Source organism: Pelodiscus sinensis, chromosome 7, assembly GCF_052426305.1.
Source record: "Pelodiscus sinensis isolate ZL-2025 chromosome 7, ASM5242630v1, whole genome shotgun sequence".
Classification (NCBI taxonomy): domain Eukaryota; kingdom Metazoa; phylum Chordata; order Testudines; family Trionychidae; genus Pelodiscus; species Pelodiscus sinensis.
This window is the reverse complement of record NC_143058.1, coordinates 13453029-13479003: the sequence shown is the minus strand read 5'-3', so window position 1 is coordinate 13479003 and position 25975 is coordinate 13453029. Positions and strand designations below refer to the sequence as shown.

General features: G+C 42.7%; 1 protein-coding gene across 2 annotated transcripts in view; it reads left to right on the top strand.

The window, feature by feature from the left end:
- Positions 1–25975, top strand: part of OSBPL11 (oxysterol binding protein like 11) — an 82021-nt gene that overhangs the window by 53501 nt on the left and 2545 nt on the right. For both annotated transcript variants that reach the window (XM_075933183.2, XM_006137655.3), the window contains exons 6-12: positions 1099–1300; positions 6712–6857; positions 8497–8637; positions 12971–13469; positions 15314–15500; positions 18168–18350; positions 21162–21315. In XM_075933183.2, the coding sequence (XP_075789298.2) occupies positions 1099–1300; positions 6712–6857; positions 8497–8637; positions 12971–13469; positions 15314–15500; positions 18168–18350; positions 21162–21315 (1512 nt within the window). The remainder of the gene's footprint in view (positions 1–1098; positions 1301–6711; positions 6858–8496; positions 8638–12970; positions 13470–15313; positions 15501–18167; positions 18351–21161; positions 21316–25975) is intronic.

Below are 25975 nucleotides of genomic sequence, written 5' to 3'. Positions count from 1 at the left end.
CACTGCAAAATGTAGGTCAGACAATTAGTCACTGTTGTGGCACCACTGGGGGTAGCAATGATGCAGGCAGTAAAGTTGATCTGTCTAACAGCAGGGGAAGAGTGGGGGAAAGAAGAGGGAGGAAATCCACTGGCTACAGGAAGGCTTGTTTTTCAATCTATCATGCATATTTTACATCTGTATAATAGGATGTAAATTTGAGCCACATTCTCTCTGTAATTTAGGGCAGTGTTTCTCAACCTTTTTTTTATAAAGTACCCTTTTTCCCATAAATAAATAAATAAATAATTCCCCTAGTACCTACAGTTTTCAGACACACACGATTGTTTTTCTCTGTTGCAACACATTTGTTTAAACATCTTAATCGTAGCTGGGCAGGCAATGAAATTTTTGGTGTAAAAAATACAAAAATAATAAAGCGCTGTAAAACTTAAAACAAAAATTCAGTTGTGGTGACGTACCCCCCATACTTCTCTCGAGTACCCCTAAGGGTACTTGTATCACTGGTTGAGAGACACTGATTTAGGGCCTGATCATTTAAGGCACTTAATACATCCTATAAGGTGCTGACCACCTTGCCCACCGCATTGATGCCACAAGATAGACTGTGTTGGGTTCCATACTCTGTAGCAGTGAGCTTTTTACTGTGTTCTGTACAAAGGATGGTTTCCCATATTGTATGTATCCATCAGCCAAGCACGGAGTGCACTCAGCACTTAAGGTCATTTATTGGTTCACATTTTTTTTCACTTTGTAAAATCTTCTTGGTATGTTATCTCACTATGTAACTGTAATACAAGAAATGCCACGAACTGCGTGAGATTTGTGGCATGCATTTCATGGAGGGTTCAGTGGGGGTATGCAGCGCACAAATGTTTTTTTAATTTATATATATTTTTACAGGTCATCTTTAACCATGCGTTTTAAGTGACAAGATGATATTTTGATTTTTGACACCTGTAAAACTAATTCTTATTCATTGGGACGTATATTAAGTTTGTAATATTTTTCAGGTTTGTCTGAGAAGCACTTCAGTAAAGTGATAAACCATAAAATGTCTATCATCTTTTCTGACTTCAGCACTGTTTTGTTTGATAGATGATGTCTCAGGCTGAGGGACAGCAGAGAGAGTTGATCAGAAGCATAGAATGTCTTCCTCCCTCTGGTCACCTTACATCCTTGGATCCAGATCTACTAATGCTGAAAGCAACTTCCACGGCAACTATGAACTGCTTAAATGACTGCTTCCATATTCTCCAGCTTCAACATGCCTCGCAGCAAAAGGGATCCTTACCAGCAGGTGGGTCATGGATTTAGGGTAAAGGGCTACATTCTGTGTGGCAGAAGCATAATGCCTAGAATTTATTGATTTCAACTGAAATGCTTGTTTTACTGAATTTTCCTGCCTACTGCAAGGTTCCTTTCACCTTCCTCTGAGGCAGTCTCTATTAGAGACTTGATATCAGGTCTGATCAGTATGGCTGTTCTTATGTTCCTGCATGATTACTTTTGTTAGGCCAGATCGTTTCTAGTCCTGATGCTCTTCCCTTCACCTATCTTTGTGACCACAATAGTGCTGTTCAGCACTCTCTCTTCTTATGTGCATAGCAGGGTGGAGATCAGGCAAAGGCGTAGCTCCATCCCATGTTCATCTCTAGGCCTGAGGTGAAGAGCCCTTTTTTCCCAGGCAAGGGACAAACTGGAGAGGCGGGACTGAGTGATAACCCTTCCTACTGCAGTTCTTGGGAAGGCATGACTGTGTCCTTCTTTCTACAATACTAAGATTAAAGGTTCAGTCTGGCCCCTTAATTGTTTGTGGTGCCCTAGGTGTTCATGATGGCTGAGAAACAATTAAATAGATGCACGTAGTGGGTGTTTTTAAGTGTCGGTTGTTGGTGGGAATCATGGAAAATTTCCACTATTGTTGATTTCTTCTACATCTTTTAGCAGAAGCCCTTTAAAACTAGTCATTTCCTTTTTCAGATGGCAGCCACTTAGTGTGCTCAACTCATTTTAAATTCCCTAAAATTTATTTAAAAAATCCAGGATAGCATTGTTCTAAACCAGAATGTTAATTGATGAAAGCATAAGATTAAGAACAGTATTAAATGGATACCTTAATGATATATTATTCTGTTTTTAAAACTAAGATCACTGTTGTGTTTCAGACTTTGTCAAAACTTGTTACTCTCATTTCATCATGCTTCTTATTTCATGAAGTGCCTCAATGTGCAGTGTTGATATTTCATGGTGAAGTTTTTATAGTATGTCTACTTTATTTATTTGTGTGTGTGTGTGTGTATAATATATAAAATGTGGTTGCTTTTCATTTTCAAGGACCTTGGAGCATGTTAATTAGTGTGCAAACAGCACCATGAAAATGAGGCTACCTTTGGGATGTGGCTAGAAACCAATATGTGCATAGCAAGCTTGATAGCAATGGTGGTGGAGGCAAAATGTCATGGGATTGCTGATTCTTTGGGACATGAACTGTGTCAGGTGTTTTGATGAACATTGTTCTGTTTCATTTTTTGTAAAAACAGATTGCTTCAGTGAATTCCATGACTGTTCTATTTTTAGAGCGCTAGTATCACTGAAGTAGTGACATGACACTGGCTTCTATTTTAAAATTTATCCTAGAAATATTAAGTTCTCATTGTAGGCTTTGTTCATGCACAAACTTTTACCATTCAAGTTTGTATGCAGGCACTCCTGTTTTGATTTAGCTCAATGTATTTTTAACAGGCATTGTAGATAAAGGATGTTAAACTATACAACCTTTTAAGGTAGAGATAACCTTATAGAAATCTTAAAATAAAATTACCTTCTCTCTTAAATTAGAAAAACTGATTTCTCCACGTAGTAATCACTATGGAACAATATGCTGTGTCTGTGCATGCACAGAGCAAATGTTTATCTCTAATTATTCATTTTCATGCAAACAAATGTTTACCAAAACTGTTTTAATTTAATTTGTGTATAAAGTACATAGTTTAATGTGTATTTTCATTTTGTGAGTCTTTGCACATTAATATGTTAATTTGAGGGTATCTATTGTGTGTTTTTTTGGGTTAGTAAAAGCTTCTGAGTAAGCAAATAATTTCTACTAGACTGCTACCATTATATGATAGTTATTGTAATGAAGTGCCTAGATAAGTTACTTACACGATGGGAATATATTTTTAAGATTCCCAGCTATGTTGAATTGATCTTAGCAACAAGAGCTGCTGAATTGCACAATAACAATAATTATGTTTAACTCTCTTTTAAAAAAAAAAAATTAGCCCATGTGGCTTTGAACAACTGCATTGTAGGGTAAACCATCTATGTGCAATTGTTTCTTCAAGGCTTAATTTTGAAATGAATTGTGAAAATCGCATATCTAAAACTTTTACTCTTTTTTGTAGCTTTAACTTACAAGAAACTAAGAAAGTCACTATGCCCGGGGGAAAAATGTTAAAACGCAGCTGCTACATGCTGATAAACTATTTCTCATAAAAAAAAATGGGATTTTTTTAAAATTTAAGAGGTAGAAGGTACAGATTAAGTGCAGATTGATCAAACAGCAAAAAGCCTTTCTCTAAGGGTATGTCTACACTACCCCGCTATTTCGAAATAGCGGGGTAATGTAGGCATACCGCAATTGCAAATGAAGCCCGGGATTTGAATTTCCCGGGCTTCATTTGCATAAGCGGGGCGCCGCCATTTTTAAATCCCCGCTGGTTCGAACCCCGTGCCGCGCGGCTACACGCGGCACGAACTAGTTAGTTCGAACTAGGCTTCCTAGTTCGAACTACTGTTACTCCTTATTCCACTCTGCCTCGGGCTTCCTGCAGTCAGCCGCTGGTCAGTTTCAGCAGCGGCTGACTCTGGACACCAGTTCCGACTTAAGTATAAATTCGACTTAGGGACTGTAGATTTGTACTTATCTTGTACGTAACCCGGGGACTACCTGTAAATTTTTTAGCAGGCTGGCTAGCAGCCTAGCTCAGTCCCAGCTTGCACTGGGTTCTAGACCTGCCTCTGCTGTAACTCTGCATTTAAAGTATATTAGGAGCCAGGTGCGCAAGCAACCCGGCTCAGTTCCAGCTTGTGCTGGGTCCGGGAGCTCAGACCCTATTTTTTTTGGTGGTCAGTGGCCCCTGACCCAAAAAAGGTTTCCCACTCCTGCTTTAATCCTTGATTATGTAAGGATAAGGATCTCTTGCATAGGTCAAATGATCTGTTATGGACTTTTGACACACAAATTAAGCTATGGATGAAGCTCCTAAATAAAAGATGGAATGATGTAGAAAATAATGAAGGCTTTAGAAATACAGGAACTGCAAGATCTAATAGGCCATTTCTTACTCTGTCGTCTTTGATTCCATGAAAAAGACTAAATGTGTCCACATTCTGCAGCATACATCCAATGCTAGAAATGTGGGACATAACAAACAAAAACTTGAAATGATACTAAATAGACAAAGACTTGCTTGGTGTTCATAATGCAGTAGTGCAGAACTGGTGGAAAATGTACTTAAAATTCAGCAAGATGCAATTTGATAGCTAAGATAATCACAGTGGTCCCTTGTGGCCTTGGTATCTATGAATCTGTGAATATAGTGATAAGTGTTCTATTAGACTACAAGGAGTAAAAAAGACATGACAGTGGGCATCTGCTGCACACCCTGAGGGCTAAGCTAAGGGGGAGAGCATGATCAAAAACAGTCTGGACTGACTGTCAAGGTACTGCAAGTGACAAGCTATTTTAATCATAAAGTTGAGAATGTGGCGGTTATTGGGAGGATTCAAAGAGTTGACCTAAGTTCTGCAAAATACAGAAAGAATTCATAATGCATCAGGTAAAATTGTGCTCAGTTGTCAGAAAAGCAGATTGTAGAGCCCACAAACTACAGTTTCTGTGAGGAAGAATAAAGCAGGAAACATCTGGCAATGTGTCATAAAAGGCATTGTTGTAAAAAAAAAAAGGGAAATATGCACTGGAACTGGGAAAAAACGAAAGCAATCAAACAAAGATACACAGCATGAATTTAAAGTTTGTAAAGGAAAAGAGGAATGGCAAACTGTAGAATACATTTGTGTCTAGCTTTGGCTAAGGGGAATAAAAGCATTTTTTAATACTTTGACTTTGTTGAGGGAGACTTATTATAGCAAAAACCAGTCTGTTAATAAAGGATAAAATGAAATTATATTTAGAGAAAGATTTGAAATGTAATTTTTAAAAATCACACACACACACAAACCTGCCTGTTTGCATTTAGTAGTAAAGTGGACTAAAAATACCTTATAAAGAGCAGAAAAGGAAATGCTAGTCAGATTTGAATAAATAAGTATACAAATCAACCAAGATGGATCATATGAAACCTGTGCAGGTTTCTCAAGGATAAGAGGTGCAAATGTACTATTCTTTTTTTTAAAAAAGGGAGGGAACAGTGATCCTGGCAATTAGTGTGCTGAAAGTATAAAAAAGATTATTATTTAAAGATTGACAAACTGAAAGATTACTGTTTATCTAGAGGCTAATACAAGCAATGGTAATATTCTTCTTGTTTCTATGAAAACTAAATTTTGCCGTGCGAAGTTGAGTGCTACTGAGTCCAGTAGCAAAACAACTGTATATCTCACACAGTGACGTTGGAACAGTTTGTGTATGTGTGCGTGCACGCTGAAAGCCATTGACTAAAACTGTCAACCCTATATATGATGGAAACCACTTCAAACCAATGGGTGCTGCTGCACCTGTAGTTCCAACATTCCTGCACACAAGTTGCCCCCTTTCAAGATGCCTACCTATTTTTCTGACCCTTCTTTACATGAAACTAGTTCCTGTCCCTAGCTTACATTAGAAAATGTGAGAACATTTCCGATAAGGGAAGTTTGGATAATTTATGTGATAGTGTATAAGGCTAGGAACAGGCAGCATGCTGTTTTTTCTGAGTGTCCCTAATTTATTTTCATTTACATAAATGCAGCATACTGAATTATAGATAGAAGATTCCAAGTTACTAAATATTTGTATGTTTCTGGGTTTGTATTATAGCCAAAATGTTCCTGTATCATAGCATTTGTATGTGTTTTTGATACAACTTTATTGGGGTCTACTGAACATTTGCTTTTGAAATAGAATGGAACATTTTCATTATTGATGAGGAATTGTATCCACTCTGATAACTAGCTGAAAGTAACTAGAGACCCTTGAATCATTAAATTAGTGAGTGAAAGCTTTCCAGGTGCTGCTGCTATCTCTTTGAGCAGCTATTATTTATTCAACAAAGCATGTTATTCCTTCCACTGTACTTTTTCCAGAGAAAACAATGGCAAAATGTTGGTTTTAGACTTGATTTCTGAAACTGACAGAAATTGAGAATTAGCTATTCCTACTATTTCTTTAATTGATGGAAAAATGTATCCAGAGGAGTTGCATAACATTCCAATCAGATTGAGTTCTTTATCTAGTGTCTGATTGCACCTGTTTTAACACAATCTTATTTTACTGTATAAGTTGCATATCTAACAGCTGCCCAATCACCATGCTCATGCTAATGATCAAAGAAGGGGTTGTCCTAGCATACTCACTTTGTGTTTTGTGGCTGCTGAACAAGATTTAATTGCTTGCAGCTTTTTTAAAAAGCTGCTTAATCAAAAATATATTTTTGTTTAACTCCTAGAGTATGAATAAGTTTCAGCGTAAACTTTCTTTTGCTTCAGGGACAACAATCAGTTGGTTGGAACCAAAGATAGCTTTGTCAAATCATTTCAAAAATGGAGCAGCTCAAAATTTTTCATCAGAGCAAAACAAGCCAGCATCTGTCAGAGAGGAGCAGTCTATGCCGGAGACCTGCCATCAAACAAGGGTAAGGTAATGTGACAGTTCCAGTTCTGTGAGGAATGTTTTCACTTGTAGGATTGTCTGGAGATATTTAGCAATTCATGTTGATATAATGTAGGAAAACGTTAGTGGGGTTGTCCCCCAAGTACAGACACTTGAGTAGAATAAGGAGTGGTATTTCTGAGCTAAATGTTTTGTTGCCTTGTAATAAATGTTATTTCTAGTAAACAGCTGTAGAATGAAATATGAATAAAGTATGTGTTAAGAGGTATGGGAAAGGAGCAAATTAAAGCATCAGTTTACGATGTTTAAATGCACACAAATTATTTCAGTTAAATAAATTGAATTTTTCCAAGTTTTCACAGTAATCTACTTGAGACAATTGCTCCACATGGAATAGATAAGTAAAATTTCAACTTAATAGAAGTGTTTTCTAATAACTTATTTCCTTAGGTCTCGCATGCTATTTTTAAAAAAAATCTTTAGATTGAAAATGCTAATCACTTCACTACAGGGTAATTAAAAAGATGTTCAAACCTGTTGTATTCAATAACCTAAACTAGCAATTATTTTAAAATGCAAAAACGTTTTTGTAAAATATAAGACTAATGAAGATTTTGAAAATGAGGGTTTTCAGTTGTGGTTTTAGGCAACTTGGATTCTGAGTTGTGGATGTATGAAACTAAACAATCCTTTGGGGCAGATTATATGTTTCACAGAATTGTTCTATATGCATGTAAAATTATCTTGGCTCACTTCTCTGTTTTTAACATCTTTCAGTAGAGTTGGTATAAGAACTTGGTATTTAATTCACAGACTTTTCTTTTCATAATAGCACCCCCTATAGGCCAAGATGCAGAATTACCCTTAAAATGAATAACTCACCTTTTCAAAGTTCATGACTAATGTTTTAATTACTACATCTGTGGTTAGAGTATAATAACTAAATGGCTGCTTCTTAGATTTATAAGATAATAGAAACATTGGGTTAGATGGGACCTCAAAGAGGTCATCAAGTCCCGCCCCCCTGTGCTGAGACAGAACTAAGTAAACCTAGACAATGACAGGTTTGTTCAACATGTTTATTTGTGAGTACAACGTGATGTAGCATCAGCAGAAAGAAAAGTGAGACACTTATGGAAATACAGGGGTGTGATTTAGGGATGTAAGCGACTACTTGAGTAGTCGACTACCCGATAAGCCTATGCTTATTGGGTAGTTGAGTCACTACTTGACAACTTGTATCAGGGGTGTGCAGGGGAGCAGAGGGTCTCGGGCCTACCCCCGCTGAAGCTGTCTTTTAAATGTAGTAAGAGTCGCAATGGTCCAGGACTTGGTGCAAGCCAGTACTGCTCAGTAATGCCAGTACTGCCCAGCTCGCACTAGCTCCAGGAGATCCCCCGACTGTAGCTCCGCAGAGTGCCTCCCCTTATCGACTAATTATGTAGTTGATACAAATTCTATTGACTACTTGATTAGCCAGATACCTGCTCCTTAACATCTTTAGTGTGGTTGCCTATGGAAGCTCATTTGAGACTATTCCCGATGTGTTACATTTCTTTTTCATTTTTTTAGACTTGCTCAGTAAGGCACATGCTAAGCTTTACCTTTTTAGTCCATTAGATCTTTAAATGACACTTGTGAGTGTGGATTTTTCTAACCAGGAACCTGAAGAAATAAACCCAGATGAAGAACTGGAGGATACATGTGTTAACAAAGAAGATGACCTCGGAGCAGTGGAAGAACAGCGCAGTGTTATATTACATCTTCTGTCTCAACTGAAACTTGGCATGGATTTAACAAGAGTAAGTAATCCAGGTGTGAAAGCCAGCTATAGTGGAAGTAAAGAGACACCTAGCCTTTGTCTAGCCAAATGCCATGTGGCAATTTTCCAGGAGCTTGTGGAAACACACCTATTTTGTGTAAAATGGAATTGATAGCAGTTATTCTTATATAGAGTTTCAGCCTGCAAAGACTTCAGGTCCCAACTTCAGCCTGCTCTGTAGGACTTGAAGCATGTATTTGATGCCTATTAGCCAGTAAAATTAATATATGAGACACACACATTACTGTACCACTCTAAGCCACCTCTCCTATAATTTAAAGAAACAGTTGTATGCTGTAACTCTGTGAGTGTGTATAGAGATAATTCTTGTTAGTAAACTTTAAAAATATAATCACATCTCTTGCTTTCATCATGCCTTCTTTTATGGCTTCATGCCAATTTTTTTTTTTTTTTACTTTTCCCCTCATGTTTTGTTTCTTCTCTCTCCATCCCCTTTCTCTCCTCATTTCTTTTCTCTTTCCCTACTTTGTGTTTCTTTACTTCTCTCCAATATTTTTTCTCTTCTTGGCAACTTCCTCTCAAATGATGGATGAGAGGAAGACAGTGATTCTAGAATCTAGCTATTCAACTTTGGAAGCCCAGGGGCCACAGTGATACAGCAAATGCCAAGGGCCGGAACTTAAATGTGGTTGCATATACATGCAAATACATATATACAAATCACTTTTCACACTGATGGGCATAAATACAAAAATTAAGGCAAGACTACACAACACACAGGCCCCATTTAAGTCAGTTCTCCTGATATTAATAAAATGCAACATTTACTCGATTTCCACCCATATGACAGCACTTTAAATGAGCAATGATAGTCCAGAAATTTAACTACTAAAACACATATCAGCAGAAGACCATGATATTGGCTACTTTTTTGTTTTGACTCCCACCTGGGGGCCACGTGTTGAGTAGCCCTGCACTAGAACCTGCTTTGTGTGTGTATCTTCTTTAGCAGTCTCTGGTTAGCAGGTGTCTTATAAATATGAGTTCCCTTTTTCTCCAACCCTCATCTGGCTGCTAGAAAGGATATTCCTTCTTTCAGTTTCCAGCCTGATAGCATCCTGGCATTCACAGTGGTGTTCTGCAACTGAGTTGCTCTCTGTTTTCTGTTCACTGCTGGGTAGTAAGAGGTCTCTGCTCCCCTGGCTCTTCCCCATCCATGCTTTTGCTGCGCCTCAGAACTTTTATCTAAAGCAGGGGTGAGCAATAATTTTTAAAAGGGGGCCCACTTTAAAAATTTCTGAAGTGACCACAGGCCACCCCAGAACAGGTGGGGTCTTGAGCAAAAGATGCAGGACTAGGAGACTTCTTGTGCCTGATTGGTCTGGGGTGGGAGAGTGTGAGAAGTCTTTCCTCTGCCTCCCCCTCCCCGCCCTCTAGAGAGAAACGCCAGCTGTTTTAAAATACCTGGAGTTCCCTCTAGGCATCTAGTGGGGCCTGGGGGCAGAGGAGCGCGCAAAGTCTCCTCACCCCACAAGAGTCCTCCTCACCCCACAATAGAGAGACACGCCAGCTCTTTTAAAACAACCGGCATGTGTCAAGCCCAGGGGTGGGCAAAGGCCCCTCTATGGGCCAGATATGGCCTGCCAAGCCGGTTTCTGTAAAGGGAAATCCTGTTTTACTAATCTATTAGAGTTCTTTGAAGGGGTTAACAAACATGCGGACAAGGGGGATCCAGTAGATATAGTATACTTGGATTTTCAGAAAGCCTTTGACAAGGTCCCTCACCAAAGGCTCTTGTGTAAATTACATGGCCATGGGATAAGAGGGATGGTCCTTTCTTGGATTGAGAACTGGCTAAAAGACAGGAAACAAAGGGTAGGAATAAATGGTAAATTTTCAGATTGGAGAGGGGTAACTAGTGGTGTACCCCAAGGGTCAGTCCTGGGACCAATCCTTTTCAACTTATTCATAAATGATCTGGAGAAAGGGGTAAGCAGTAAGGTAGTAAAGTTTGCAGATGATACCAAACTGTTTAGGATAGTCAAGACAGAAGCAGACTGTGAGGGACTCCAAGAAGATCTCACCAAACTGAGTGATTGGGCAACAAAATGGCAAATGAAATTTAATGTGGATAAGTGTAAAGTAATGCACATCGGGAAAAATAACCCCAACTATACGTACAGTATGATGGGGGCTAATTTGGCTACGACAAATCAGGAAAGAGATCTTGGAGTTATCGTGGACAGTTCTCTGAAAACTTCCACACAGTGTGCAGCGGCGGTCAAAAAGGCAAATAGGATGCTAGGAATTATTAGGAAAGGGATAGAAAATAAGATCCAGAACATCTTACTGCCCCTGTATAAAACTATGGTACGCCCACATCTTGAATACTGTGTACAGATGTAGTCTCCTCACCTCAAAAAAGATATTTTGGCCTTGGAAAGGGTTCAGAAAAGGGCAACTAAAATGATTAGGGGTTTGGAACGGGTCCCATATGAGGAGAGGCTAAAGAGACTGGGACTTTTCAGTTTAGAAAAGAGGAGACTGAGGGGGGATATGATAGAGGTCTATAAAATCATGAGTGGTGTGGAGAGGGCTGATAAAGAAAAGTTATTTATTAGTTCCCATAATAGAAGAACTAGAGGACACCAAATGAAATTAATGGGTAGCAGGTTTAAAACTAATAAAAGGAAGTTCTTCTTCACACAGCGTGTTGTCAACCTGTGGAACTCCTTGCCAGAGGAGGCGGTGAAGGCTAGGACTATAATAGAGTTTAAAGAGAAGCTGGATAAATTCATGGAGGTTAGGTCCATAAAAGGCTATTAGCCAGGGGATAAAATGGTGTCCTTGGCCTCTGTTTGTCAGAGGCTGGAGAGGGATGGCAGGAGACAAATCGCTTGATCATTGTCTTCGGTCAACCCTCTCTGGGGTACCTGGTGCTGGCCACTGTCGGTAGACAGGATACTGGGCTAGATGGACCTTTGGTCTGACCCAGTACGGCCGTTCTTATGGTTCCAGCCCAAAGCTGCCCAGCTGTTCACCTGTCCCCCAAGCCAATCAAGGCCTGGGGGTGAGGGAGTGCATAAAGTTTCCTGGGCCCCGCAGTGGCTATAGAGACACCCAGATGCTTAACAGTCGGCATGTCTCTAGCCTTTGTGTGCCCCACGTAGGGCGGGGAAAGGATGTGAGCTCCCCGCCCCCAGACCCTGATTGGCCCAGGAGTGGGGGAGTGGCAGGGCAGCTGTGGGCCAGATCCAGCCTGTGGAGGGCCCTTTGCTCACCCTGATCTAGAGGTAGCAGAAAGAAATGGTTGTCTTCTCAATTTCACAGCTGCCCTCAGGGATCCTAATAGCAGCGGTGAAAACTTGACAAAGCTAATTTAGTTGTTCCTCTGCATGGCTTTGGGAAGCATGGTACAGAAACAGAGACACCGACACTGTTTTTGCATAACTTGAAAGATTTGGCTGCCACTGATTCATACTTAGCTTGCATGTGGAAGATGGGGAGATCTTCTTTGCAAGTAGATTAGAAACTTATTTAAAAAAATTAAAGCTTAGACTGCAGAAGTTGATGGCATTTGGCCAGAAAGGCTTTCTCCTCCCCATAGATGATTGGGCTTCTTGGGTCTCTCTCATTGGAGTGGTGATCTGCTTCAGTCCAGATGGATAATTGCATGATGGCGGCTGCATTTATGAATTATAGATGAAAGCACCTATAGACTACATTTTTGCTACCCTTGCCCTGTGAGGGTTCAGTTTAGTTCTCCCCATTTCTTGTTCCTTATTGATAAGAATGGAGGAATAGCTCAGTGGTTTGAGCATTGGCCTGCTAAACCCAGCGTTGAGAGTTCAATCCTTGAGGGGGCCATTTAGGGATCTGGGGCAAATCTGTCAGGGATGGTACTTGGTCCTGCTGTGAGGGCAGGTGACTGGACTCAATGACTCTCAAGGTCCCTTCCAGTTGTATGAGATAGTATATCTCCATATTTATTAAGTTCAGAATTGTTTTTATTCTCTCCCCCCCCCCCCCCATAAAAATTTGTCAGTGAAGTTTTCCCTTCCTTTATGGCTGTTTCCCATTTTTGAGGAAGTTCTCTTATGTTTTGTTGTTTGTCGCTTTTTATTTTTGTTTTAAATCTCAGAAAATCTTTCACTGAAACTTTCTTTTTATGCCATTCTCATTAGTCTGAGAACATTTTGCTTATTTTTTGTCAGAATGGACTTTGAATCTTTGTTAAAAGTATTGTATCCCTATTTCCCGTTCCCTTTGTAATCTGATTACTTTAAGAATTTGTTCATAAATATATAGTATACTTACGTTTAAGTTGTTATAGTTTTTTGTCTTTATTTCAGGTGGTTCTTCCCACTTTTATTTTAGAGAAACGTTCTTTGCTGGAGATGTATGCTGACTTCATGTCTCACCCGGACCTCTTCATTGCAATCACAAATGGAGCTACCCCAGAGGAGAGGATGATCCGCTTTGTTGAATATTATCTCACTTCATTTCACGAAGGTCGCAAAGGAGCTATTGCGAAGAAACCGTACAATCCAATCATTGGAGAAACATTTCACTGCTCGTGGAGAATAGCTAAGGGCGAAGTAGCATCTGACACCAGTAGTAACTCTTCATCCCACTCACTCTCGGAGCAAGGCGATCTTTCACAAGAGCCTGATGGCCAACTGGAACCAGACTACTATACAGTCAGATTTGTAGCTGAGCAAGTTTCCCATCATCCTCCTGTGTCAGGGTTTTATGCTGAATGTGTAGAGAGGAAGATGTGTGTAAATGCTCATGTCTGGACAAAAAGTAAATTCTTGGGAATGTCAATAGGAGTAACAATGGTTGGTGAAGGTGAGTGAAAATACTGTTTTTTGTACACTGCAGAAATGAAAGGTGATTGATTTTTATATTTATCTGACTGGTGTTTTCTGTGAACTCCAGTGTTGGAATAACAAATGAATTACTCTCAGTAGTTTCATCTACAGGATTTTCCAAAAGAAGTCCCTTGCAGGGTTGTTAATAGGCTATTGTAAGTGTGGTAGCTTTTTTTTAAACAAAATAGCCTTGGATCCCCTCCATTTACCTTGAGAGAGAGGGTCTGAGAAACTTTATAAAGTCCTGGTGTTAGATGATGGATGGCACGTTTATTGATTATGGAGTATAGAAGATGCTATGTGCATAGCTGAAACAATCAAAAGATTGCATAAAATCACAAATCTGCACAGGGCTACACTATGGCAGAAAAGCAAGACTATTTATCTAGAAACGCAACATGAGGTTTTGAAGCAAAGGTTTTTGCGCATAGCTTAATTTTTTTAAATTATGGCTCCAAAGCATGAAGTAAATGGGAATATTCAACATAAAATGCTTAACATAAATATTAGTTTTCCCTTTTCTCAAAGTAAACATATTTTATGCTTTAGTATTCAATTCTTTAAATTTATTTTACATTTAATGGGGATTCCTTTTGTAAGAGTGTCGCTCATTATCCCAGGATTCCGTTGTCCCTCAATATAACTCACCAATTTCCTGGTTTTGAATTAGAGATGCCTTCTCAGCTTTTTATGCTTCCTAATTGTGTTGTCCAGTTATTCTGACTCTCAGATGTTTGAATATAACTTGTGATAAAATGATGACAGGCAAGGAATGGGTAAATCATTGCTTTGAGTCTGGGGAAGGCAACTTTGAAACTGAAGTCTTCTTTGAGCACTGCTGTTCTTCAAAAATCTGAAGTCTGGCCAAAGGTGGTGATTTAAAACTTGATGCCTCTCATATCTGCCCATAAGATGAGAGGAATTGTGCCTAACTCACATAGGGGGTGTGATCCCACAGCTTTATTTAGGTGAAGAGCTGCCTTATTAAGGATCTTGTATCATCTGCTGAGGAGGCAAGGATAGGGCAGAGGGCAGTGTGACCAGGAAAAGACAGGATACAAGAGAAACTGTAAAAATAAAATGTCAGAAGAAGCACAGTGACCTAAGGCTACAGGAGTCATCAGCTGGCATGTACACAGCACAAAATCACTTTCTTTTCACTTTTTTATTGAGAGAATCAGAGATAAGTAAATCTGATTCCTTCAGGGAGTGTCGAGAAAATGTGAATGTTATTACTTTAAAATTAATTGTAATGACTGTTGCATGTATAGTAGCCAGGAAATGGTTGTGTTCATGTGCAAGTCAGTAACAAAAAAGGAAGTGACATGAAGGAGGACTAATCCTGTAAACACCTTCAGGAAAGTTGGAATGTACAATCTGCTCATGGGGGAGGGAAAGGTGACTTTCAACCTCCAAATGCTCTAGCTTTGGTTATTCATTCTGCACCTCATGCTTGTAGCATGAGAGTGAGGATCTTTTACCATTATAGTAGAAAAACAGTTATGAGTGGACATTTACCTGCTACTATGACTGTAGAACACAAAGCTTTTAGGGTTATGCTTTTGAATGTGTAACATAAGGAATGTGGGTTTTCAAAGCTAACAGCAAATGTATTGGTAGCCAGTGTCTGCATTATTATAAAATCTAACTAATGGCATGATCTGGTTAACAAAAAACAAAAAAACAAAAAAAAAATTCCATCTGGAATCTGTAATAATTTAGGGTGTTGCTGAGACTCTTAGATGTTTTTCATTCAACAACCACTTGCCTTAGTATTATACATTGGAAACACTTTTATGACATACCTATTTTTGCATGCAGGACTCTTAAGTCTTCTGGAACATGGAGAGGAATACACATTTTCTCTACCTTGTGCATATGCTCGATCAATTTTAACTATTCCTTGGGTAGAATTGGGAGGAAAGATCAATGTTAATTGTGCAAAGACTGGGTATTCTGCAAGTATTACTTTCCATACCAAACCGTTCTATGGCGGCAAACTACACCGGTATGTATACTCATTTATATTTCCTATACTCTATCATTATACCCTGTACATTAATACCTAGCCTCTAGTCTTTGTCACCATCTGTTGCATGCTGAGTAGCTTTGTGTTGTCAGTCTAAATAACCTGTATTCAGGGATGCCTTTTTTTTCCTATTCCTGAAATGATTGAGTGTATTGCAGAATTATGAGGCAGTATTACATGGCCTGCCCACTAATGATGTAAACAACTAGTTGACTATCTGATAAGCATAACATTATTGGACAGGTGACTAGTCACTTCCCTGCTCCCCTTGCTGCCTCTGTTAGAGGCAGCAAGGGAGGGAGCAGGCGCTCGTCTCCATGGGGGGCAGAGGAGGTAGAGGCACCGCAGGAAATGGCATGAATGGGGACCCGGCAAGGCTCTTCACCTGAGAGTGAGTGGGGTGTCAAGCTGAGTTTTAATTGGAAGCTTGTCTGATTATCAGGAATATGTAGTATAGAAATATTTACGGGCTTTCCTGGAATACTGAATAAAATGTGAATGAAATGTTGAATACAGAGAAGAGGTGAATACAATGCAGGAGCTAAAATCAGTGTAAATATTAGTAACACTAAGTTATCCAAAGCCCCACTGTGGTCATTACTATTCCATTCCAAAGGTGTGAGTGGACACTGAGTACGTGATGCATGCATGCTGTGCAATGTTAGGGGTTAGATTTGCTCCCAATAGCCTCTGTTCTGTTTCTCACACACCTGTTCAGGCTTTGTGTGATGGAGATAATGGTTGAGTTCCACACACAGACATTTGGGTTCAAGGGAAGAGCTAAATTAGATGGTTTGGGGACCCATTAACACTGATATCTCTTTTACGACATAGTCTAGTCAGATCAAGTGATCTTGAGCACTCACATAAAAAACATGGAGAGGCTCAAATGGTGGAGGAAGGAAAAATATATAGCAAGGAGGCCTGTGTAGGTTGGATCTCCCTGGTCTAGCCCCATTGGGACTTGAGCGCTCCCAAACCAGGGAGTTTCCCAGACCTCCCCTGTTAGCTCCCCCATTGCTGGGTTCTTCTCTGTTGGGCTTCCCGCCCTGCCACTGGCTCTGTTAACACTAGTCCAGCCAGGGCTCACCATGCTGCTGGCTGCGCGCTGCTGCTAGGGACCACCCAGCCAGCGTTGCCCAGCCGCTGCCATGGGAAGTTCCCCAAATTTCCCCAGCCCAGGCCACCCAGCCGCTGCCTAGCCCTGCTGCCACTGGAGGTTACTTGACTACCGCCTGGTCTCCCTGCTGCTAAGAGTGCCCCAGCTGCCACCTGGCTCAGCCAGAGCTCCCCAGCCTCTCCCATTCTCCCGGATGGCTCCCATTTCTTGCTTCCCTGGCTCTTTGGTCCAGCAACATTCACGGCCCTGCTGGACCACAAATGTTGCCAGGCCAGAGTCTCCTGGATTTGAGAAGTTCAGCCTGTAGCGAAACAGTTTCTGGCACTTTACTGTGATCTATTTTCTGATACCAGCACATGTATCTCTCAACCATCCCCTGGATAGAGTGCGTGCTATTAAAAACCCATGCCTAATATTTCATATTTTTGCCACGTTCAGTTGAATAGACCTGAACAGTAGAGGCTTTTAAATGTAATATGCTGTGATAGTTTATTGTGACTCTGAAATTTGCTCTTGCAGAGAATCAGTTTAAGGAGGCTGTCTTAATAAAACATGTAAAGTGTCTCAAAATTGAGGGCCCATGCTGCCCAGAATAGCGTGCTGGAGAGCACGGAAATTGGCAGGCAGGGACATATGTCAGGAGCAGTTAATACAGATAATCTGAAATTCAGGTAGTTGGGTTTGTAACACATTTTTGTACATCTCAAGATTGACATGGAAGATGAAAATCTAATTATATTGACAGGTTTCATATGTCCTCCAGGGCATTTTGATAATTTATCTTCACCTGTTCTTTTTATTTGTCATATTTTTTAAATTACTTCAATGGCATATTTCCTTTTATTCATACCATATATATTGTGTCTTCAACTTTGTAATTATTTTATTATGGCTAGGGCCTTACCAAATTCATGGCCCATTTTGGTCAATCTCATGGTCATAAGACTTAAAAAAAAAATCATACATTTCATTACTTCAGCTATTTTAGTTTGAAATTTTAGTGTTGTAGTGATTGTGACCCAAAAATAAGTTGTGTGGGGGGATGTCACACATTTATTTCAGGGGAAGTTGTGGTATTGCTGCTGCTGGCAGTAGAGATGTGAAAGATGAGGCGGTTAACTAGTGGAGGGTGGAGCAGAAAGAATTATATAATTAACATGTAAATAAATATCGAACTTGATATCCAAGAGAGAAATATTAACTGTAGTAATATTTTACTAGTGTGACCCCACATGTGAGTTTCTTTTCAGCTCGCTGTTCTCCTGTGAAAAGGCTTTTAAAAAGCTGAGTTTGTAGGATGATATCACAGGAATGATAGAAAAACAGTTTTCTCATTATTCTTCCTCCAGTTTCTCCAGGCAAATGCAGAAATGGTTTAAATAATTACTTAAAAATTTAGACCATAGGAGAGACTTGCTTGCAGTTTCTTTCAAAATGAAATGTAAATGACAAAGCAGTCAGAACAGGCCTTTGCAGCCCATTCTCAGTTGTGGTCTTTTTTTTTTTTTTTTTTAATTGTGTTCCAGAGTCACAGGTGAAGTAAAGCACAATGCAACAAACACTGTAGTCTGCAGAGTGCAAGGGGAATGGAATAGCATTCTTGAATTCACCTACAGCAATGGAGAAACCAAATATGTGGACTTAACAAAACTGTCAGTGACAAGAAAACGAGTACGACCATTAGAGAAGCAAGGGCCATTTGAGTCAAGGTAAAAAATAAAAATAAAAATGTACATCTGTTTTATATATTGTTTTATAAATCTTACGGAATTCCTCAACATACAGACCAGGCTGCCTAGGACAGGCCTGCACAACATACAGCCCGAGGGCCGCATGCAGCCCGCAAGGGCTCACTGTGAGGCCCATGACAACTACGGGCGGCCTGACTCCATCCAATCCGCCAGCTGGGCGGAGGAGTGGAGCACTGCTGGGGAGGGGGAAGTGTGGCAATTCTCGCTGCCAGGCTGCCTGCGTGCTGCTCCAGCACAAGGAGGCGGGGCGCGAGCCAGAGGGCAGGATGCCGACAGTCGCCAGAATGTTGGCACGACGTCGTGACGTCACAGCCAGCGACCACCGGATTAAAAAAAGGCAGAAGCCAGGTAGGGGAGGGGAAGGGGCTTGTGCTGAGGGGAGGGGGGCAGGTCAGGGGAAAGGGGAAGACTCCAAGGGGGAGGGTGAAGGAGAGACAAATACCAGGGGGCCAAGTGGAGACATGCGGTGTTTGTGGGGTGTGGTTTTTTTTTTTTTTTTTGGCTCAACAAAAATTTTTAGCCATGTGTTTTGGTATTTTTTGGGAGAGCATCCCTACTTGCAGCCCGCAGCTGTTTTCTTTGGAGTAATATGGCCCTTGTCGCTTTCTGAGTTGTGCAGGCCTGGCCTAGGAGAAAACTACAGGCTCCAATATCTGTGGGTAGGATATAGGACCAGTAGAGCCGAAGCGCTCTTTGATATTCAGAAATGAATAGCACTGCTCAGAATAGTACTTGCTTGCACTATTAAAACTGCATGTTCAGGGCACAGCCAGTTACTGTCTTATGAATATGTATTGTGCCTTCTATGCGAAGACCTCATTCTTAAGCCTTAGACCAGTGGTCCCCAACCTTCAGAGGCTCCCCGGGCGCCCGGGAGGTGGGGGCCACTCACGCGCCGGGCACCCGGGAGGTGGGGGCCACTCACGCGCCGGGCACCCGGGAGGTGGGGGCCACTCACGCGCCGGGCACCCGGGAGGTGGGGGCCACTCGTCCGGGGGCACGCCAGGGGACTGGGATGCCCTTGCACCCGGCGCCGGTGTGTGCCCTAGGGCCGGGGCTGGGGCCGCCTGAGCGCCTTGTGCCGTGGGCCCGGGGCCGGTGCTACCACCCGAGCCACGCTCCTGAGGCCAGCACCGGCGCCGCTCGAGCACCCTGCGCCCGAGCGCCTGCATGTGCCCCGGGGCTGGGGCCGCCCGAGCGCCGCGCACCCAGCGCCGGTGGGTGTCGCGCACCTGGGGCCGGCGCCTCCCGTGCGCCGGGGGCAGGGCTGGCCCAGGTTGTCGGCGGGCGCCCATGAATGCCCCGGCGGGCGCCATGGCGCCCGCGGGCACCACGTTGGGGACCACGGCCTTAGACATTCATCTGTGAAGCCCAGCAGTCCTTTAACAGGGCAGCCCTCTGCAGAAACAAAATTTGTGTGGCAGTTTTAAGATGCATACAAAAGTCCACTAGGGATTAGGCTGAAATTTTCTGCATCTTTTCATTTGTGTGCAGTCTGGCACAGGGGCAGGCAGTTACTGGCACGAGGGCCAGATCTTGACTGCCAGGGTTAGCCACTGGCAGGCTGCTACTGCTATGTTTACCTGTGCCTTCACAAGTACAGGCAATTGCAGCTCCTATTGGCCATGAATTGCTGTTTCTGGCCAACATGGGCTGTGGGAAGTGACGTCCTTGGCAAACGGGAGCTGCAATCACTGGTATCTATGGAAGTGCAGGTAAATATAGTGGCAGCTGGTAGACCACTGCTGTTTTATTGCCCATCTGTGATCTAGCTTTGTAGTTGAGAGCAGCTTCATGCTAGCCTAGAGATGGAAGACTAAATTACGAGCTCCCCTTTTTCTTATGCCTTTCAATCCTGCTCTATTTTTTTAACATTAATTTATCATGCCTGAGAAGAGGTTGGAATATAATTGTGAAATAGTGTCCCCAGTTAAACACTGCTTTGGTAAGAAAAGTGACTGCAATCCAGGAAGCCACTGAAATACGTGAAATTAATCAGAGCTGCTGATTAGGGCTCCGTGTCTGTCATGGTAATAATCACTGATTTCATGACTTTTCGCAACCTCCAGGACTTCTACAGCAGCCCTCCAAGAAGCAGGCTCAGGGGTCTGTTGCTAAGGTGGCCCTTGGGACAACTACATTTGCTGTTGCTGGAGTGGCTCTGTAGCCAGCCACTTGGATGACCTCGCAGCCAGCCTCATCAGCTGCTCCTCAGGTGGCCCTGGGGACTGCCTGGCAGCTGATGGGTCTGGTCCTGGGACCACCTGAGTAGCAAGCAGAGTCGCTGCTGCTTCAGCGACCCCAGCAGCAGTCCCCGGAGTAGGAACGTCACCAGAGAACCAATTATAACTGGTAAGCATCACCCTTACGGGGTGATGTTTATCGGTTAATCAGCCAGGATAGCCGACAGGGGCAGGGGGCTGCTTCAGCCTGTCCAGGTCCACCGTACTGTGCCATGGGCTGGGACATCCTACCCATGGAATCCTGATTAAGTGGTTAACTAGTTAAACATCATGTTTAACCAGTTAACTGATTGAGGCAGGGATGTAAAATCCAGCTTAGAGCATCCGCTGCTCTGGTGGCCCCCCGGCAGCTGTGCCACTGTCTCCCTCCCTCTGCAGCAGCTGCCCTCCCCCAATATTTAGTCAGAATATTTATAGTAAAGGTTGTGGACAAGTTATGGGCTATGAATTTTTGTTTGTTGCCTGTGATCAGTCCGTTACTTTTTTGAAAATACTCATGAATAAATGATAGCCTTCTGATTGGTAGGCGACTGTGGCAACATGTAACACAGTCTCTGAAGGATGGAGACATTGACAAAGCAACAGAGCATAAGCGAGCCCTTGAGGAACGGCAGAGAAATGAAGAGAGACTTCGTGCAGAAACAGAGTCACCATGGAGCACAAAATACTTTGTTAAAGAAGTAAGTCACTTCTGTGTGTGGGTGCATGTATTGTAAATGCTCACACGAGTATTTATATTAACATACTGGTCATGAGCCTGTAGAAGATTTGCTCGGTAGTGCTGGTGACAGCTTGCCACAGGGTCTTGTATCATATAATACATTTAATTAAATATCAGTCAGCTTTTCTTATAATTCTTCCCTTCCAGACTGGATGCCTCTAAAGCTAAAAGGCTGTTGGTAAAGAACTTCTGTGTACTAAACATAAGTGTTAAGAACCTAGATCCTTGCCCATAATAATAAAAATGGAAACTGCAGCTTTTGATATGGTTATGTAAAAGGCATAAAAATATACAGTGACTCTATTTCTAGAGTAGTAATGTATTTTTCACCCAGAGACCAGCACTAGAAAAATAGTAGTTTTCTATTCTAAGATAACAAACAGCTTGAATGAGGTATTTATTGCCTCTTGGCTGTTCCAGCAACTTGGTTGTTATGCATCTAATTTGAAAAATCCCCTTAGTGTCATGAGAGGAGCTGCCTCTTCCTTACTTTGCCTTGCTGGTTCTCTTGTAATTTGTAAAGTGGAATATATAGATAAATGCACTTCTCTCATTTTGCTAGCTATTGTAAGAACATATATTCACAATATCAATTCTAGTGCCAGTTGTTATTCAACCTGAGTTTCCTGTCAGGGTAAAGTACTCAGCTTTTTGCTTCAGAGTCCATCTACTGGGAAATCTGGATTACTGCCTTGTACAATAGCCAGATGGTTTAAGAGCAGCCAAGCCCCTAGCATGCAGAACATTGCCTCCTCGCTCACAGCACAGCCTAGTTTTGCAATTATGACCCCACAACTGCAAGTGTTTGTATGGCTTAACTTTCTTTGAAAGTAAACAAGTTTTATAATTCAGCTGAGACACTTGGAAGCTGTGGGTGGTTTAAAAGTAACTGGAGACACTGAATATCTGAACAAAATACAGGTCGAACGTCCCTTGTCCAGCACCCTCGGGACCTGATTGGTTCTGAACAACGGAGTTTGCCCAACAAGGGGAGGTTAATGCTCCCTACCGGGCTGTAGGCTTTGCTCCCAGCTAGGGCTGTGCTTCCTGCTGCTGCCTCCAGCCCCACACCATGCGAGCCCTGATTGGGGCTGCGTCCCCCACCACAGCAGTCCCAGACAAAGACCGGATCTGTTGCCTCTAACTCCAGATGAGACTGCACCTCCTCACTGCACCAGCCCGAGCTGCACCCAGCTGCAAGCCCTACTGACTCCAGCCCTGTCTGGGGGTGTGCTCTATGCCGCCAGCCCCAGCCAGGACCACGCTCCTGGCTGCCGACCATGCTGCCTCCAGTCACAGATGGGGTTACCCTCCCCGCCATCAGCTGTGACTGGGACTACCCTCCCCCACTCCAACCCAGATAGGGGCTGTGTTTCCCACCATGCCAGCCCCGGGTGGTGCTGTGCTCTTGGCCACTACCCCCATTACCTCCAGCCCTAGCTGGGACTATGCTCCTTGCTGTCAGCCCTGGCCAGGGCTGTTGGCATCAGCCCTACTGGGGATGCACTGCTAAACCTGGCCAGCCAGGGCTCTCTGGTTCAGCAATATCTGTGGTCCTGCTGTACCAGAGAGTCCCGGATTTTAGAGATTCAGCCTGTATAAGGGAAGCTAAAGAGCTGAGTACCTGGTGTGCATACAAAAACATCATTGTAACAAAAAGGAAGAAATGTCAGAGTGAACATTCTCTCTCCCTCATATCTTCATCAGCTTGTTTTCATTAAGATCCTTTTCAGGTTTGAATGCAGCTTTGTTCAATGACTGGCACATGATCTAGTTTTTATCCTAGTTATCTATAAAAGATGCCCCTCAAAAGACTAGAATTACTGGTGTGATAGCCTGTAAGCAGATGTTCCTGTCTATGTAGAAACCAGAAGCTGCTCTGCAGATTTATGTTGTGGTGATTCAGATCCATACTGAAGATGATAAAAGGTGGGTAATTAGCTAATCGAATAGTCGATAGAATTTTTATCGACTACCCGATTAGTTAATAAAGGGGAATGCTCAGTCTTGGCTCACGCCGGGTTCAGGATCTACTCCTGCTATGCCTCTGCAGTTTAAATTTAGTCGGAGTTGGGCACACAGGCAGCTGGACTCCTACATTTAAACTGCAGGGGTGCAGCGGGGGTAGGTCCTGGACCTGGCATGAGCCAAGCTGCTTGCCTGCCTGGAGCAGCCCCTATCCGCCTGCCAAGGCAGAGGCTGCTTTGTGTGGCAGCCTCTCCCCTCCTTCCCACCGCGCTGCTGCCTCTGATAGAGGCAGCCGTTGGAGGGCGGGGGGGAAGGTTGCACTGTGGAGATGGTGCTGGGGGGGAACCAGCTTTTAAACCAACTCCTACCAGCTCCTGCTTCTGGCACTCCTTCCCCCCCCCCCCCCCGCCCTTTTGCTGGAGTGGGTGGGAGGGGAATGCAAGTAGTCAGCTACTCGTTTACATCCCTAATCTATACTGTGACAGAAATTTGTGTGATCACAAATGCAACAGTATGGTAAAATATGAAAGCCTTTTGGGTTTTTTTGTTTTTTGCTTATCTCAGTATAGCAAAAGGTTTAAAATACTTGTGGTTCAGAACCACAAACTGTAGGGTATTCTAAAGTCAAATCAAAGGGACCACTGCAGAATATTCTTTCTCCCAGGGTATCTATATACAGTTGACTTGGGCAAATGGGCTCAGGCTCAGGGACTCTTTAAATTGGGATGTAGACATTAGGGCTCAGGCTTCAGTCCAGTCTGTAGAACTCTTCAAGATGGAGAGTCCATGAACCTGAACATCTACATCACAGTTGAACAGCCCCTAAGCTCGAGCCCTGCAACTCCAAGCCAGATAACATGGGGTGTGTAATTGCTCTGTAGTCATACACTTAGTAACAATCATAGAATCATAGAGCTGGAAGAGACCTCAGAAGGTCATCAAGTCCAGCCCTCTGCTCTAGGCAGGACCAATCCCAACTAAATCAACCCGGCCAGGGCTTTGTCAAGCCGAGACTTAAACACCTCTATGAATGGAGACTCCACTACTTCCCTAGGTAACCCCTTCCAGTGCTTCACCACCCTCCTAGTGTAATGGTTTTGCCTAATATCCAACCTGGACCTCTCCCACCACAACTTGAGACCATTGCTCCTTGTTCTGCCATCTGTCACTACTGAGAACAGCCTCTCTCCATCCTCTTTGGAACCTCCCTTCAGGAAGTTGAAGGCTGCTGTCAAATCCCCCCTCACTCTTCGCTTCTGCAGACTAAACAGACCCAACTCCCTCAGCCTCTCCTCATAAGTCACATGCTCCAGCCCCCTAATCATTTTGGTTGCCCTCCGCTGGACCCTCTCCAGTACGTCCACATCCTTTTTGTAGTGGGGGGCCCAGAACTGGACACACTACTCCAGATATGGCCTCACCAAAGCGGAATAAAGGGGAATAATGACATCTCTGGATCTGCTGGCAATGCCCCTCTTAATGCAACTTAATATGCCATTAGCCTTCTTGGCTACAAGGACGCACTGTTGACTCATATCCAGCTTCTCATCCACTGTAACCCCCAGGTCCTTTTCTGCAAAACTACTACTTAACTGGTTGGTCCCCAGCTTGTAACAATGCTTGGGATTCTTCCATCCCAAGTGCAGGACTCTGCATTTGTCCTTGTTGAACCTCATCAGATTTCTTGTGGCCCAATCCTCCAATTTGTCTAAGTCACTCTGGACCCTATCTCTGCCCTTAAGCGTATCTACCTCTCCCCCTAGCTTAGTGTCATCCGCAAACTTGCTGAGGGTGCAATCTATCCCCTCATCCAGGTCATTAATAAAGTTATTGAACAAAACTGGTCCTAGAACCGAACCTTGGGGCACTCCACTAGAACCGACCGCCATCCTGACATCGAGCCATTGATCACTACCCGCTGGGCCTGGCCTTCTAGCCATCTTTCTATCCATCTTACCGTCCATTTATCCAATCCACATTCCCTTAACTTGCTGGCAAAAGTATTGTGGGAGACTGTATCAAAAACCTTGCTAAAATCAAGGTATATCACATCCACTCACTTTCCCACGTCCACAGAGCCAGTTACCTCATCATAGAAGCTAATCAGATTGGTCAGGCACAACTTGCCCTTTGTGAATCCATGCTGACTATTCCTAATCACTTTCCTCTCCTCCAAGTGCCTCAAAATGGATTCCTTAAGGATCCGTTCCATGATTTTTCCAGGATCCGAGGTAAGACTGATCGGCCTATAGTTCCCTGGATCGTCCTTCTTCCCTTTTTTGAAGATGGGCACTACATTTGCCTTTTTCCAATCATCCGGGATTTCTCCCGATCTCCACGACTTTTCAAAGATAATGGCCAAAGGTTCCTCAATGACATTTGCCAACTCCCTCAGTACCCTCGGAGTCTCCATCTCTCTTGGTTCAGAAACTTTGCTGAAGTAACCTCTTTGATCTCATAGGATTATCTAAAAATCTAAACAAAATGTTTTGGTTTGTGAAAACTTACCCTGATGTCTGTCCATCTGTGGCAAAGTGATAGAGAGAGAATAAATTACCTCTCCCAAATTTAAAATTTGATCGAACATATCACTTGGCTTACTAAGATTTTCACTGCCCAGGGAAATTGGCCAACTTCATTAACTTGTGAAA